Source organism: Oryctolagus cuniculus, chromosome 16 (genome assembly GCF_051225735.1).
Source record: "Oryctolagus cuniculus isolate XC-2025 breed Fujian yellow rabbit chromosome 16, ASM5122573v1, whole genome shotgun sequence".
NCBI classification, from domain to species: Eukaryota; Metazoa; Chordata; class Mammalia; order Lagomorpha; family Leporidae; genus Oryctolagus; species Oryctolagus cuniculus.
The window spans coordinates 88,510,667-88,526,470 of NC_142882.1; the positions used below are offsets into that span (position 1 = coordinate 88,510,667).

At 63.6% G+C, this 15,804-nt stretch overlaps 2 protein-coding genes and 1 long non-coding RNA gene across 4 annotated transcripts; 1 reads left to right on the forward strand and 2 right to left on the reverse strand.

Annotated features, from left to right (window-relative positions):
* Positions 1 to 574: 574 nt before the first annotated feature.
* Positions 575 to 8,438, reverse strand: DDX56 (DEAD-box helicase 56). Its single transcript, XM_008261823.5, has 14 exons — positions 8,267 to 8,438; positions 8,017 to 8,178; positions 7,757 to 7,917; positions 7,471 to 7,641; positions 7,258 to 7,348; positions 6,500 to 6,744; positions 5,349 to 5,468; positions 4,022 to 4,135; positions 3,832 to 3,926; positions 3,267 to 3,340; positions 3,046 to 3,135; positions 2,296 to 2,401; positions 1,419 to 1,495; positions 575 to 1,166 (listed from the first exon to the last, which is right to left on the reverse strand). Exons 1-14 carry the CDS (start codon positions 8,324 to 8,326, stop codon positions 1,089 to 1,091), a joined length of 1,644 nt encoding a protein of 547 aa, XP_008260045.3. The 5' UTR covers positions 8,327 to 8,438; the 3' UTR covers positions 575 to 1,088.
* Positions 8,439 to 8,441: 3 nt separating this feature from the next.
* Positions 8,442 to 10,733, forward strand: LOC127492636 (uncharacterized). The gene is made up of 3 exons (XR_007922279.3): positions 8,442 to 8,622; positions 9,486 to 9,582; positions 10,258 to 10,733. It is a non-coding gene; the product is annotated as an uncharacterized LOC127492636 (long non-coding RNA).
* Positions 10,734 to 11,030: 297 nt separating this feature from the next.
* On the reverse strand, positions 11,031 to 14,654 carry TMED4 (transmembrane p24 trafficking protein 4). Of its 2 annotated transcripts, XR_007922277.3 has the most exons (6): positions 14,471 to 14,654; positions 14,206 to 14,306; positions 13,986 to 14,111; positions 13,695 to 13,841; positions 11,765 to 11,988; positions 11,031 to 11,354 (listed from the first exon to the last, which is right to left on the reverse strand). XR_007922277.3 is itself a non-coding variant. In XM_002713848.6 (5 exons), the coding sequence occupies exons 1-5, from the start codon at positions 14,628 to 14,630 to the stop codon at positions 11,839 to 11,841; spliced, it is 684 nt and encodes a 227-aa protein (XP_002713894.1). In that variant the 5' UTR covers positions 14,631 to 14,654; the 3' UTR covers positions 11,031 to 11,838. The 2 variants fall into 2 exon arrangements, 1 of the variants encoding a protein (XP_002713894.1); XM_002713848.6 differs by having other exon boundaries at positions 11,031 to 11,988.
* Between the last annotated feature and the right edge of the window lie 1,150 nt (positions 14,655 to 15,804).

The window sequence follows — 15,804 nt, forward strand, 5'->3', positions numbered from 1 at the left end:
CAGGAACACAGCTGCGCCGCCCCTGCTCGCCCACCCCCCTGTGGCGCAGGGTCAGTTAGAGGCTGCCTGGGCAAGGCAGGCAGAGCGCTCTGCGCCCAGCCCCGCTCTGGGACGTGGCTGACGGGGCCTGAAGCTGGCACTCCCACGGCCACTCTCTGCTCCATTGAGCCACCACAGCCTGCAAGCACGCTGTGGACAGGGCCCCGGCTCTGCCTTCACACTGCCCGAGCCCACACCGCTGGCTCCCTGGAAATCGAGTCACCGAGGGAGCAGGGCTCATGAGACCCCAACTCTCAGGTCCCGTTACCCCAGTACTGTCATCCCCGTGACCAAAGGCCCCGCCTCCTGGGGCTGCCTCCACACTTCTCCCAGTGCCCCTCCCCCGTCTCCTCAGGCACGCTGACACCCAGGTGATGGTCACAGTGCTAAGAGGCACAAGCTAGGTGCTGGTCAGCAGAGCCAAAGTTCCAACCCCAACACGGGCCGACAGGAGCTGGGAGGCCAGGCCTCAGGGCTGTGGAAGCGCCAGGCCCTCCTGCTGGGGACCAGAGAAAAGACACGGAGGACGCGTGAACGCCTTTCACTGCTGCTTGTGCACACAAACCCGCCCGCGTGGGCTGTCACACACAGGGGCTCCAGAGAGGGACAAGCCAGCTGCCCCAGTTCCAGTGGGGCGGCGTCTCCCCTTTGAGGTGTGTTACAAGAAGGCTGTGGTCAGGAAGGCCTGCACTCCACGCAACACCAGACAGCGGGGCCACAGGAACCGGCACGCAACAGCTGGATGAACTGGGCGCAGCAGACTTGGAGCGGCTCCACGAGGCTGACCTCTGCCGGTCGAGCGCAGTACTGCACACAGCACAGACTGCCACCTTCTGGAACTTCCTGATCCTGAGGTCTTGGAGAACAGTCTGTGCCTTGCCAGATGCTGGAGGCACAGCCGGGGCAGCTGGAACCTTTATTCTGTCGAGGGGCGAGACGCTGGCTGGCAGTACCAGGAAGCGGAAGCCCCGCCCAAGTCCAGTCTGTCCAGGCCGCCCGGCGAGCGTGAGCCGAGGCCCGTCCCGTGCTGCAGTCAGGCCCAGGCACCCTCAGGAGGGCGTCGCTGGGGGCCTGGATTTCTTTCCTCTGTGCTTGAAGCTGCGCAGTGGGTTCTGGCTCTTCATCTTCTACAGGGGCGGAAGCACAGGTTACCAGGGGCAACCAGACGGTCTCGCGGGGCAGAGCGAGATCAGCACCGCGGGGCAGAGCGAGATCAGCACCGCGGGCGGAGCCAGGCACGCGCTGGCGGAGGGAAAGGCAGCCCCAGCCACACCCGGCCCTCAGGCGCCCTCTCCCCTGCAGGGCGAGCCACGTGCACTCCCAGTGATGGAGAGGAGGGCGCTGGGGGAGTCCTGCTGTCCCCGGCCCAGGGCACATACCTTGGCCTTCCTACAGGAGGACGAGAGCTTCTTCCGCTTCTTGGAAGGGCGTACGAAGCCGCGAAGAGCAGGAGGAACTGGGAGAGGCTGGGCCTCAGTGGCGGCCGCACCTCCCACAAGCCCCAGTCTCAACTGCCCCCCCACCGCTTGTCAATCTAGACCATGTCCACGCCCCTTCTCAGGGCAGCCCCTCCCGACTCCGCTGGGTGCTCCCAGCAGCCAGTACTCTTCCTCGCACTCTGCCGTGGGTGTGATGTCCCAGACGGTGTCTCAGCCGCCTGCGTACCGAAGGCCCAGCCACGCTGCCTGCCGTGCCCCCACCTCTGCCGGGCCCTCCTTCCCACCACTCAGGCCTTCCCTGCCCAGGAATGCCCCTCCCCCTCCCCCTCCCTCCCCTCTGCCCAGGCAGACTGGGGTGCACGTGCTGCCCCTTGTCTCTCTTGTCCTTTAATCCACGTTAACCAGGGAAGGCGTCAGAGCTCGTGGGAGAGGGGTTCCCGGGTGTCAAGTGACGGCCCCGGTTCTTCCCGCTGGCCCTCACAGCTCTGTCCCGGGTCCCGGAGACGCTGGAGAGACCTCGGCCTCCACCGCAGCGGCGGCTGATCGCAGCCTCCCGCTGTGCAGCAGTTGTGCCTCCTGCCCATGACCGCCCAGCCCTGGCCGCCCTGTTTTGTACCAGTACCAGGCTGTTCTGAATGTAACCGCCCGACAGCAGGCCTTCAAATCTGCTATCGTGACGCTATCCCATCGCCACAGCTGCCCGTGGGATGGGGCGGACAAGCCTCCGTGGGCCTGCACGGGCCCCACCGTGTCCCCAGCGGCAAGGAACCCGCGCCCCCTCGCAGCCTGCTGCCTCCGACCTCCCAGCCACACTCACCCAGGTAGTCCGGGACGTGGCCCAGGTGCGGTTTCACCACGGCGGGGTGCAGGGGCAGGTCGTGCCGCAGCAGCTGCAGGTCCCTGGGGTTGTCTTCAAAGTAGGTCTGACGGGGGAGGCAGCCGAGTCAGCACCTCTCTCACGCCCCCAAGACCGAGGCGTTGAAAGGAGACACACACGGTCCGGAACTGAGAACCTGGGAGGCTTCCTGCTGCCTCTGTCCACAGCACCTTCCCCGCCCGACAGCGCCCGCGGCGGCTGCTCCCGCTCCCGCGTCTACGCGGACACAATCACGTGTGTGACCCGCGTGGGCTCCCCTTCTCCGAGATGCAAACGGCAGCACGGCCGCTCCCGCTGCTGGCGTCGGGAACGGCCTCTCCGTCCTACTCACAACTGCCCACGCTGCGTCTGCGGCCGCCCCTCGCCTGCTCTGGGGAGGCCCCGGCGTGGCTGCCACCCTCGTGGCTTCACCACGCTGCGGCAGCGCCTGTGGCACACGTGTAACTGCACACTGACAAGTACGCCCCGTGTGCATCGAGGGACACGTGCACCTACAATTCCATGGACACAGCAGGCTGCCTCCCCTCCCTGGGTTCTCGGCCCGCTGACCCCCTCCCCTGCCACAGGCGCACGTGCCTGGTTCTGTGTCACCACGCACTGGCCGCCTGCCGAGCTCTGCCCCCGTGCCCCGCGGCCTCACCTTGAGCTTCTCAGCCCGCCGAGCTCTGCCCCCGTGCCCCGCGGCCTCACCTTGAGCTTCTCAGAGTGCAGCAGCTCCTCCTTGATCTCCTTCAACCTCGCCTCGCGAATGGCCTGCTTCGTCACGGAGTGCATGGCGTCCTGCGGACGGACACGGAGGCTCAGACGCGAGGCCCCACCCTCCTCACACCCAGGCGCTCGGCAGTGGGTGCGATCCCTGGGACACAGGCCCCTACCCCGACAGTCCCCTCTCCCAACCGCGTCCAGCTCACCCTGCAGCGATAGCGGAAGCCCTCGATCTCCTCCATCCGGAACTGGTAGGGAAGCAAGACAGGGGCCTCGCCGGCTGCGGGAGAGGCAGCAGTGAGGCCCCCACACGCCCAGGCCTTCCCTGTGGACTCCTGCACCCCCCCCCCCCCCGGAGCAAGGCTGCAGAAGACCCAGCGCTTCCTGGGACGCCCAACCGCAGCCTCCCTGTAGCATGGACGTCCCGTGACACTGTGGACAGGGCTGGCCTGTCCTCCCCCAAGCCCTGTACGCTGTCATGCCCGAGCCCCAGGACCCACTGCCCACTCTCCCCTCTTCTCCACCAACTGCTGCCCGACCTGCCGCCCACGACGATGGCCGGGGAGAGCCGCTGAGTGCACCCAGCACGCGGGGCCAGCCGCTGTCGGGCATCGTGTCCGAGCAGTGCGTCCGGGCACTCAGCACTGGGAAGCACACGGTCAGCGTGACTGTGCCACAGTGGAGGCCACTTGCCACTATGCCGTTACTGCAGCCGTCACTCTCACAGGCGTGAGGACTCTGCTGAGCACCCACAGGAGCCGGCGCTCGTACCTCCACTAAGAAGCTCCTCGATCTTGCCCAGGTGGGATTGCTCCGCGGGCCGCACGAAGGTCAAGACGATGCCAGGGTTGTTGGCGCGCGCCGTCCTGCAAGGGAGGACAGCTGAGCCTAGGTCTCCAGCCCTCAGGCCCTGTCTTAGGCCCACTACTGGTGCCCGCCCCCAAACTCCCTGCTCCCCTACCTGCCAGCTCGATGGACATAGGCCTCAGGGGTAGGGGGGAGGTCAAAGTTGAGCACAGCAGACACGTGGTGGAAGTCTATGCCCCGGGCCACGCCTGCCTCCTGGTCCGAGGCCCTGCAGAGAAGGTGCACCGTCAGCATCAGCCAGACCCCTCCTCTGCTCCAGGCACCGACACTCGCCTCCACCAGCAAAGCTTCCTCCAAACGGGGTCTGAGCCCAAGGGATCCTGCTACATGCGAGATTCTTCAACATCAGAATGGTCCCAGGCGCTGGGTTTTGTGGGTAGACTTGGACCTTTTGTGGGCTAACCTGACTGTATTGTCCAGACCTCAGCTGTGGGCGATGGCAGCTATCAGGACCGTGTGGCGTGCTCTGAGGACTAGCTGTGGGCCCAGTGGTCAGGTGGACAGAGCTGGGCAGTCCTCAGGGCCGTGTGGTGTGCTCTGAGGACTAGCTGTGGGCCCAGTGGTCAGGTGGACAGAGCTGGGTAGCTCTCAGGGCCATGTGGTGTGCTCTGAGGACTAGCTGTGGGCCCAGTGGTCAGGTGGACAGAGCTGGGCAGCCCTCAGGGCCGTGTGGCGTGCTCTGAAGACTAGCTGTGGGCCCAGTGGTCAGGTGGACAGAGCTGGGCAGTCCTCGGGGCTGTGTGGTGTGCTCTGAGGACTAGCTGTGGGCCCAGTGGTCAGGTGGACAGAGGCTGGGGCTTCGTTTTCCTCTCATAAAACAGGCTCCCAGGGCCAGCGCTGTGGACTAACAGGGAGAGTCGCCACCTACAGCGCCGGCATCCCACATGGGCAGCAGTTAGAGCCCCTGTTGCTCCACTTCTGAGCCAGCTCCCTTCCCTGCACCTGGGAAGACAGTGGAGGATGGCCCAAGTGCTTGGGGCACTGCGCCCATGTGGAGACCCGATGAAGTTCCTGGCTTCAGCCTGGCCCAGTCCTGCCTGTTGAGGCCATTCTGGGAATGCAACAGCAGATGAAGATCTCTCTTTCTACCTCTGCCTCTCTCTAACTCTGAATTTCAAATAATTAAGTATTTAAAAAAAAAAAAGGGAGGGAGGGAGGGAAAACCCGCGCTCCCTCCAAGTCACAGCCACAGGCCTCCTGCAGGACCACATGCTACCCGTCATGCTGCCCATGGTGGTGCCCTTCACAGCCCTCTCTGTACCCGGGAAGCTGAGCAAGGGCCTACAGGGCTCCCTGTGGCTTGTCCTGAGCAGGCCTAGATCGCCTGGTTCCCAGCTCTGGGCGCCCTGGTTTGTCTTCCAAACAGCCGAAAAATCAGACCCCCTTCAGAAGAGCTGAGAAAAGGAGAAACATGGACTTACTTGTCCCCTCTGGGCCCTCGGCCCCGGTGCTTGGCCTTGGCCGGGGCCCCCAGGACTTGGGTATCAGTGGCTATGACGCAGTCGTAGAAGCCCTGGTTGAACTGGGAGATGATGTGGCACCTGGAATGAAGAGGGGGCAGTCGGCCCACAGAGCACGGGCAGGCCTGTTCCTCCCAGCGTCGGGGGAGTCGGCCCACGGAGCACGGGCAGGCCCGTTCCTCCCAGCGTCGGGGGAGTCGGCCCACGGAGCACGGGCAGGCCCGCTCCTCCCAGCATCGGGGGAGTCGGCCCACGGAGCACGGGCAGGCCCGCTCCTCCCAGCATCGGGGGAGTCAGCCCCACGGAGCATGGGCAGGCCCACTCCTCCCAGCATCGGGGGAGTCGGCCCACGGAGCACAGGCAGGCCCACTCCTCCCAGCATCGGGGGAGTCGGCCCATGGCAGGCCCACTCCTCCCAGCATCGGCAGCCATTGCCCTTCCCAACTTGTGCCTTCTCTTAATCCCTCTCCCTTCCTAATCTTTGTGTCTCCACTTCCTCAGGTGACAGTGGACAAGGGCTAGGTATTTCAGCACTGTACAAAGTCGCTATTGGGGCCGGTGCTGTGGTGTAGCAGGTAAAGCCATTGCCTGCAGTGCCGGCACCCCATGTGGGCACAGGTTTGAGTCCCGCTGCTCCACTTCCAGTCCAGCTCTCTGCTATGGCCTGGGAAAGCAGCACAGGATGGCCCAAGCGACTGGCTCCTGGTTTCAGACTGGTGCAGCTCCAGCTGTTTGCGATCATTTTGGGGGATGAACCAGTGGATGGTACATCTCTCTCTCTCTCTCTCTCTCTCTCTCTGCCTCTGCCTCTCTGTAACTCTGCTTTTCAAATAAATAAATAAATCTTAAAAAAAAAAAAAAAAAAAGCCACTCCATCAAGCCTAGAAGCTGGCCCCTACTGAGCGCTTCAGGAACAGAAACAGCAGCTGGGAGCCCTCTGCCCCCCCCCCCCCGCTGCTGTCCGGGCACCCCCCCCGCTGCTGTCCGGGCACCCCCGGCTGCTGTCCTGCCCCCCCCCCCCCGCTGCTGTCCGGGCTGTCCTGCGCGCCCCCCCCCCGGCTGTCCTGCCCCCCCCCCCCCCGGCTCTGTCCGGGCACGCGGCCGGGGCACACCTGGAGCGCAGCGGGAGCTCGCCATTGAGCACGCAGGAGGGGATGCCGAACTGCTCCAGGAAGAGGCGCAGGCGGTAGCTCCGCTCCAGAGTGTTGACGAAGAGCAGGCACTTGCCGCGCACCAAGGACAGCTTGAGCAGGGCGTAGAGCAGCAGGAACTTGTCTTCCTCCGCCTCGCAGACCACCTGGAACTGCTGCAGCTGCTCCGGCCCTGGCAGCTGGGACTCCTGGAGCTTGAGGGTGACCTGGGAAGAGCACAGGCCCGCGGTCAGCAAAGACAGAGAAGACGGACGTCGCCGGCCGCTGGCTCGCCGACCACAGCACCACCACGTCCTGGCAGGGCGGGAATCTCTGAGGGTTCCCGGCTCCCTAAGTCCCTGCTGCCCTGCTGTGGCACACAGAGCGTGACCCACACACAACACAAGTGGGCCACGGAGCAGACACACACGGACGAGCAACCACAGCAGGGGGGCCTAGAGCCACAGGCCTTCGGCGGGCAAAGCTTACGACGTGACATGAGCACCTGGCCCGAGAACTCTAACTGCCACCCTGCGGAGCTGCTGCCAAGGTTTGGGGCAAAGCCTGACTTAACCCAGTGATGCCCGCTGGGGACAACTGTCTAGTGACTACCTTTCAGCGCCTCAGACTCAAAAGGAGACATCCTGTGACAAGACCCCACCCAGAGCTCCTCTGGGGAGGGGCACCGAGTCCTCCGAGCCCCCGTGCCCGCAGCGCGGCCGCTCCCGAGGCCCCCTTACCGGGTTATGCAGTACCAGCTCCTTCAGCGCCTGCACGTCCTCGTTGAAAGTAGCCGACATGAGAAAGGCCTGGTAAATCCGGGGCAAGTGACTGAAACAAACCGGAGCCCGTCAGACCGCAGCGCCCAGGGCGGCCGAGCGCCCGCACGGCCACTGCAGACCCGAGTCGCGACTCACGCAGCCTTCTGCGGGCAGCCACTCCCTCTTCCTCACCACAGCAGGCTCTTGATCTCGTCCTCGAAGCCGAAGGAGAACAGGAGGTCAGCTTCGTCCACCACCAGCAGCTCCAGGGAGTCCCGCAGCTGCAGGTTCTGCTGCTGCAGGTGGCTCAACACGCGAGACGGGGTCCCGACCACCACGTCTGGCTTCTCCATCAGCACGGCTCTGCAGGGAGCTGACGTCAGCACGGGGGGGGGGGCCGCTGGACCAGCCCTCGATCCGGCTGCCCACACACCCAACACCGCCCGCTCCCCCCCATTCCCTCTGCCCCTCCCCCCACCTCTGGGAGGCCGAGTCTTCCGCAGCTGAGACATTGGCCACCCGCACGTCCCGAGCGCAGTAGCGGGCCAGCTGTTGAATCATGGTCTGGGCCTGTCGTGCCAGCTCCTTGGTAGGGACGAGGACGAGGCCTCTCACAGCCTGTTCCAGCACAGCACCTGTCTGTAAACACATGAACTGAGGACCTGCCAGAGCACGGGGGGCGTCAGCTCTCCGGGGCTCGCCTCTCTCCCGCCCCCGGCCGCCGGCCGCGCTACCCACCGCCTTTCTGTGGAGCAGGAGCTGCAGCATCGGGATGGCGTAGGCGGCGGTCTTCCCCGAGCCCGTGCGGGCGCGGGCCAGGAGGTCCTTCCCCTCCAGGGCCAGCGGGATGGCCTTCTCCTGGATCAGCGTAGGTCGCGACCAGCCCAGATCGGTGACGGCCTACGAAGACGAGCGGCGCGATTCAGGCGGCGCGCTCCGCGGAGCACGGATGCTGTGCCCCGCAGCCCGCCCCAGCAATCCCCGGTACCTGCAGGAGCCGGGGATCCAGGCCCATATGTTCGAAGCCCAGCGAATCTGGGTCCGCCATGGCGCTGCCGGCACTCACGGCGCTGTCGCGCGTAAGGCGCGGACGCACACTACAGCAGCAACCAATCAGAGCCGGAAGAGCCTTCGCTCCCCGGAAGTGCTGGCGCCTGCGCTTCCGGTGTTCCGGCGGGGAACTGCGGCTGCTCGGCGCTCGGGCCCGTGCGAGCGTGGGAGAGGCCGCCGCAGCTCCGGCCCTGCTTCCCCGCTCCCTGGGGCAGAGCCGCCTTGGCAGAGGCGGGGCCCCTGGGAGGGGCTTGGCAGAAGGAGCAGCGCAGGTGCAGGGTCGCAGCCGCCGAGGTGGGGAAAGGCGGTTGTCCTTGGCCGTCCCCCGCACGGCGAGGTCCCGGTCTGAGAAGCGCTGACGTCAGGCTGTGGCCGGGGAGGCCGTGTCGGACTTCCGGCCCCAGGGCTGTTAGGATAACTAGTGGGTACAGAGCGGTGGGCAGCTCATGCAGGTGGGGTCCGTGGGGGCTCGCCGCCGCTGGCTCGGAAGGTGAAGGAATGGGTCTCAGGTCCAGCAGGGATCCCGCATATCCCCTGTCGCAGGCCTGGTGACCACGTGAGGCCCACCCAAGGGACCCAGGGGACGCCCATTGCATAGCCACCTGGGGCACCGCCAGCGACCCCCGCACCCCACGCGGGCGCCAGTTCTGCCCCAGCTACTCCACCTCTGACCCAGCTCCCTGCTAATTCTCCTGGGAAAGCAGCGGGACACGGCCCAAGTCATGCACCCACGTGGGAGGCCCGGGTGGAGTTCCAGGCTAATGGCTGGACCCTGTGGCCTTCGGGGAGAGCACAGCAGATGGAAGCGCTCCCCCTCCCCCTCCCCCTCCCCCTCTCCTCCTCCCTCCCTGTACCACCTTACCGAACATAGTCAGAGGTTTCAGGAGTTAGGATATGGACATACTGGGATGTGGGGGGAGCTCCCACGGCGAAACCTGCAGACTGCACCTGACCCTCTAACCCTGCGACAACACAGTAGGTCACGAACCACAGGTTGAGTGAGGCCGGGGGCAGTGACGGACACTCAGTCCCAGCTAAGAGCTGGGGAATCAGGCTACAAAAATAGGGGGTGTTGGGGCTGGCGCTGTGGCACAGCAGGGAAAGCTGCTGGCTGCGGTGCCAGCATCGCCTATGGGCGCTGCTCTGCTTCCGTCCAGCTCTGCTCGACCTGGAGGGTAGTGGAAGATGGCCCAAGTCCGTGGCTGCTGCAGCCACGAGGGAGACCTGGAAGAAGCTCCTGGCTCCTGGCTTCAGGTTAGCCCAACTCTACTGTGTGACCATCTGGGGAGTGGACCGGCGGATGGGGCACCTCTCTCTCTCTCTGTGACTCCTTTCAAATAAATAATAATAATAAAGGATGTTAAGAATGGGTGCCCTGGGGCCAGCGCTGTGGCATAGCCAGTAAAGCCACTGCCTGAAGCCAGCATCCCATATGGGCGCTGGTTCGAGTCCTGACTGCTCCACTTCCCAGCCATTTCTCTGCTGTGGCCTAGGAAAGCAGTGGAGGATGGCCCAAGTGCTTGGACCCCTGCACCCATGTGGGAGACCTGGAAGAAGCTCCTGGCTCCAGAGCAGCCCATCTCTGGCCATTGCAGCCATTTAGGGAGTGAATTCATGGATGAAAGACCTTTCTCTCTGTCTCTCCCTCTCAAATAAATAAATAAACCTTTTTTTTTTTTTATCACAAAGTAGGATTTATTTAGGTTGGAAACCTCCTACCAGAGCAATACATTAAAAAAAAAAAAAAAAAAAGGTGCCCTCTCCCCTTCCCCCACACTGTGGTGAGGAGGGAGAAGGTTGGTGAGGATGCTGTAAACTCTCAGAAAGCAGAATTTCGTAGTGGAATCAAGGGGATTATTGGTGAGGGAGAGAACTGCCACCCAGTTCTTTGGATGTAGCTGAACTGGCCACAATGTATCACTCCCACAGCTACCAGCTGCTGGCCTGTGCTCTGGCCACCCCAGTTCCGCGGACCCCATCAGTGTAAAGGTGTACTCTACTAACTACCAAAAACGAGCAAGGAGAAACCCAGGACGCACCCGGCCGTGAGTACTGCCGGGCAAAGCATCCAAGCCCGGCCCGGCCCTGCTGGCAGCCTCCTGTGTCCTCGCAGCCCGGGATCCAGCCTCCGCCTCGTGGCTACAGTTCCACTAACAGCCACAGAGCAGAAACGTGTCCCCTCCCAGGTCACACACACCCCGCATCAAACTAGCTCAAAGAACATCTGAATTTCCCTGTGTCCACCCTAACATGAAGAAAACTGGAAAGCAAACATCTGAGGAATTTGGACTGTCACATGAAAATCCAAAATTAGAAAAATAACGAAGAATTTGGTTCTGTATTTCAGATAAATTTAATACTTGAAATATGTAATAAAATTATGAAATAAAATGTCAAGAGTGGGCCACAGGTAGTGAGTTTATAGAGCACAGGGTGTGAGGGAGCAGCTGAGATCTGCTTTGCTCTGAGAAGTCTCACTGATGTGTTGTCTGCTTGCCTGGCCTTTGTTACGATTTGAGCAACCACTGTCCACTCCCACACCCCCTGGAGACTGGCCCAGGGTCCAGACCAAGCCCTGGCACCGAGGCCACACCCAGGGCCAACCAGGTCACTGGCAGACGTGATTCAAGCCAGGAACCTTTCCTCTTTCCCTTTCTGCCCCCCCCCCCCCGCCCACAGCCTTATTTCACCTCAAACACAGCTACTGTAGCACATTTTATTTCACTGGGAAAATCTGTATGAGGAACCAAATCTGGTTCTCTTGAGAAAACATTGACCACAGCTTAAATAAAAGTTAGAGGACGAGGGAAGGTCAGAGTGCTGCCCCTGCCCGTGCCTCCCGTGGCATGGGAGTCACAGGTGTGGAACAGACTGGCTCTGATGTGGCCTTGGGGACAGCGGGAGCATCTGTCTTGTGGCCGAGGGACTGCGGGACCCCGCGAGTTGGCTGGAAGTCAGCAGAGTGTGAATAAACACAACGCACGACTGTGTGGGCGTCTCAGCTAGGTGTGGGCGGGGGCTCTCAACTAGGAAGGAAAATAGATAATTTATCAAAAAATAGTTCTAATATATAGAAAAACATCTAAATCCTCTGGGGCCGAGACCTGCCCCTTATTTACATTCACAAAGCCTTGAGGGAACCCAGGACGGACAGGATGCAGAGGGGCGAGGCCCACCCCCGGGGCGTGCCAGGCACCCCTGGGCTAGCGACGGAGAGACAGCAGAATGGAAGGAGAGACTTTTTCATTTGCTCATCTCGTGTGGGACGGGGGGGTCGCTGGAGGCACAAGAAGCAAGACTTAGTCCTGGGTTAGTTCTGACTCCTCACGGGCCTGGGAGACTTTTGAAAGCTTGGACCGGGTCCTGTGTCCTTGAGAACCCGGGGTAACAGTGGCTGATCCGAAGGGTTTGTGGCCATGGAACCAACATGACTTACATTCTTTTTCCTTTCTTTTCCCTTCAAAGTCCAGGTGGATGAGGGATTGGAGGAGGGCACACGGAGGGCGGGCGCTACACCAGCTTCTTGGCCTCAAAGAAGCCCTTGAGGTGGCGCATCTGCCAGATGCCGGTGAGGATGAGGATGACGGTCTGGGCGATGGACCACCACAGGACCCTCTGGTTGGTGCTCTCGCTGGTCAGGCGGAAGCGCTCCTCCCGATACTGTGCAGGGCAACAGACACGCGTCAGGGGCGCAGGGGGCGCATCCCGGGCTGCTGGGGCCTCTCCACTCCAGCACCTGTTTGATCCCACCCGGGTGCCAGTCTCCCCACTCAGAGTGCCCGTGGAAGGAACAGTGTTGACTCTCCACAGGCACCTTGGAAAGGGCTGAAACCACAATCCTACTCTTTCAAGTGAGAGTGCGAGGGAAGCCAGTGGGCAGTGACCACCAGCCGACGTGAGCTGTCCTCTCTTGGCTGTTCCACAGAACTCAAAAACGCCCTGAGATTTCTGCGTCCCGTATCAGCGCGCCCGGGTTCGAGTCCCAGCCCTGCTCCCTGTTCCAGCTTCCTGCCAATGTGCACCCTGGGAGGCAGCAGGCGACGGCTCGCATGGTTGGGTCCCTGCCACCCCATGGGAGACCTGAACTGAGTTCCTAGCTCCTGGCTTTGGTACGGCCTGGCTCTGGCAGGGGTAGGCATTTGGGGAATGAACCAGCACGTAGGAGATCTGTCCCTCTGCCTTTTAAGGAATTAAAAAAGAAAAGAAAAACTATCTAAAGCAAAATAGGGTCTCTGCATCTGGGAGACTATCAGCCTTAAAGGGAAATTCTGAGCACGCCGCCATGGGGCTGCATCTCGGGGCTCTGCTCAGTGTGAGCATGGAACACCGCTCGCACGGCTCAGGGTCACAGCAGCAGTGGGTGGGGGTGCTCACCGGGTGTACACCCTCCGCCAGGAAGACGGAGGAAGGTGGGCTACCGCGAATGTACGCAGTACCGCAGGACTACACACCTAGGCCAAACGGCAACCCTTCCCTTTCATGACTTTCACAAGATTTCAAAGGTGGGCAGAAACAGCTACTGACTGGGGAAGGAGGGCCCACGCAGACGGTGCTCCGGGGGTGCGAGGGTCGCTGCCCTCCCCAAGGCCGGGCAGGTGTGAGGGTCACTGCCCTCCCCAAGGCCCCGCGGGTGTGAGGGTCGCCGCCCTCCCCAAGGCCAGGCAGGTGTTAGGGTGGCCGCCCTCCCCAAGGCCGGGCGGGTGTGAGGGTCGCCGCCCTCCCCGAGGCCGGGCGGGTGTGAGGGTCGCCGCTCTCCCCAAGGCCCCGCGGGTGTGAGGGTCGCTGCCCTCCCCAAGGCCCGGCAGGTGTTAGGGTCGCCGCCCTCCCCAAGGCCGGGCAGGTGTGAGGGTCACCGCTCTCCCCAAGGCCGGGCGGGTGTGAGGGTCGCCGCCCTCCCCAAGGCCAGGCAGGTGTGAGGGTCGCCGCCCTCCCCGAGGCCGGGCAGGAGGGAGGGTCGCCGCCCTCCCCAAGGCCCGGCAGGTGTTAGGGTCGCCGCCCTCCCCAAGGCCGGGCGGGTGTGAGGGTCGCCGCCCTCCCCAAGGCCGGGCGGGTGTGAGGGTCGCCGCCCTCCCCAAGGCCCCGCGGGTGTGAGGGTCGCCGCTCTCCCCGAGGCCGGGCGGGTGTGAGGGTCGCCGCCCTCCCCAAGGCCAGGCAGGTGTGAGGGTCGCCGCCCTCCCCGAGGCCGGGCAGGTGTGAGGGTCGCCAGGCCGGGCAGGTGTGAGGGTCGCCGCCCTCCCCGAGGCCGGGCAGGAGGGAGGGTCGCCGCCCTCCCCAAGGCCAGGCCGGGCGGGTGCGAGGGTCGCCGCCCTCCCCGAGGCCGGGCAGGTGCGAGGGTCGCCGCCCTCCCCAGGCCCGCCGCCCCTCACCCTCTGGTAGTCCTGCTCTTTCTGGATCTGCTCCACCTGGTCCAGCAGCTGGCGCGCCCGCAGCTGCAGCTCCGTCAGCTTGTCCTTGGCGGCGATCTCGGGGTAGTTGTTGGCGTGCTCCCCGACCTGGATGTCCAGGTGCACGCGCTGCGGGAAAGACCAGCGTCGGAGCCCACTCCCGGCCCCGCCTGCGGGCAGCAGGCAACACCCGTGCCCCCAGCGCTGGCTGTGCTCGGATCCACGCGCGGAGGCCGGTGAGGTGCCCGGCGCGGCCCAGGGCAGAGTGCCTACCAGCTTGCCGCCGGCGAAGAAGGCCATCCTGGTGGAGTTGGAGTGCAGGCAGATCTGGTGGTCGCCGGGCGTGTGCGAGGTGAAGGTGAAGCGGCCCTCGGAGCCGTACTGCCGGGACAGCACCACCTGCGACGGCGACAGGGCCCAGGCTCGCGCGACCTCGCCGGGCGCCAGGCGGCGGCGCGCGCTCCCGGGGCCGGCTGGGGGCCGCCAGCCTTACCTTCCCGTCGGGGTCCTTCACCTCCACGTGCATGCCGAGCCCGGGGGTCGAGGGCAGGAAGACCTCCTTCTGCTTGTCCCACATCTGGGTCCGATAGTTGCCTGCAGAGCAGACACACAGTCACGGCCCGGCCCCCGCGCGTCCTCGGGGCGCCCTCGGGCCGGCTTTAGGGTCGGGGGCGACGGGCCAGCCGAGCTCAGAATGGGGGGGCGCCGCTGAGGGCCGGGCAGGGACAAAGAGCCTCTCCACCCTCAGCCCGGCTGACCGATGACCATGGTCTCGTCAGGGATCTCCTCGATGAAGCAGCGCTTCTCGGTCTCGCCGATGTGGAAGTAGAGCCCCCGAGCGCCCACGACGCACAGCGCGAGCAGCACAAGCGCCGGCGGGCCCATGCCCGGCAGCCGCCAGACCCCGACACCTGCCATGGAGCTTCACCCGCGCGCATGCGTGCGCCGCACACCTCTCTGCGCTTGCGCGTCGCCCTGGCGACAGGGGGGGCGGCAGGGCCGGGTGTGAGCCTGCGCAGTGACTCGGCCTCGCCGGGGTTCGCCCCGCCCCGCGTCGTTCTGCGCCTGCGCATTCTCCAACTGCACCCCCTACGCCGCCCGGGCAGTGCGGGCCGCAGGGCTCCGCAGTGACCGCGGAGCGGGCGGCGTGCAGGCTTGCGGGTCTCCCGGCCTCGGGAGACGTGCTTTCGAGCGCGCCTTGTGCCTGATGCGGGGTGGGGGGGTCAACGTGGACCCGTTTGCCGCCGCCCGTCCCCCAGCGGCGGCGACTTCGCCTTTCTGCTGTCACCTCTCCGGTTTTTTTTTCCCCCTTGAAAATCGTAGCAAATCATATTTCACACCGTTAGTGTGTGAGATAAGGACCTAAAAATACCGTTATCACGCCTATGGACGGAGATAGCGTCACCGCGTTCTTCGAGTTCAGCTTCACCCAACTGCCCCAAAGCCGTCTTACTCAGATTCGTCAGGGTCCAAGCAAAGAACGCTTACTGTGTATTTCGCTAATACACTCGTTTAACACAGAACAGTTCCCTTTCCTGTGTGGCTGTCGTTCGTGCCATGTGTTGAACAAACGACCAAGCGTGCACGCCCTGGGCTTCGCTGGTCGTATCTGCATGGGTCTCGTGTACGCAGGCAGTTGGTCACTTCAGGAACCCGGTGCGTGAGGCCAGACGGAAGCAGGAGGACAAACCCGAGCTTACGGAGCTCGCGATTCGCTGGACGACCTAGCAGACAGAGGCTGGACAGGACAGTGGGTCCTGTGCAGGAAGGGAGTTACAGGTTGAAGCTAGACAAAGATGGCTTGCGGTAACCTTGCTCCACCTGAGCGGTCTAGGAAACACTTCACATTCCAGGTATTAGATAATGGACATTCCGGGGTCCAGTGTGGCCAGACGAGCCCAGCAGGTTGTTGGCTCCACCACAGAGCAGGTGACTGTCAGGGTCACTTGAAGGGCAAGATGGTGGGTCGTCCAAAACAGCTGCAGTCGTGCCTGAATCCCTACAGCCCCAGCTGCACAGACCCCTGGACTAACCCCATGTGTGTAAATTTGTATTTTTTCAGGCTCCACAAACCTAGATCCACCCCTGGCAA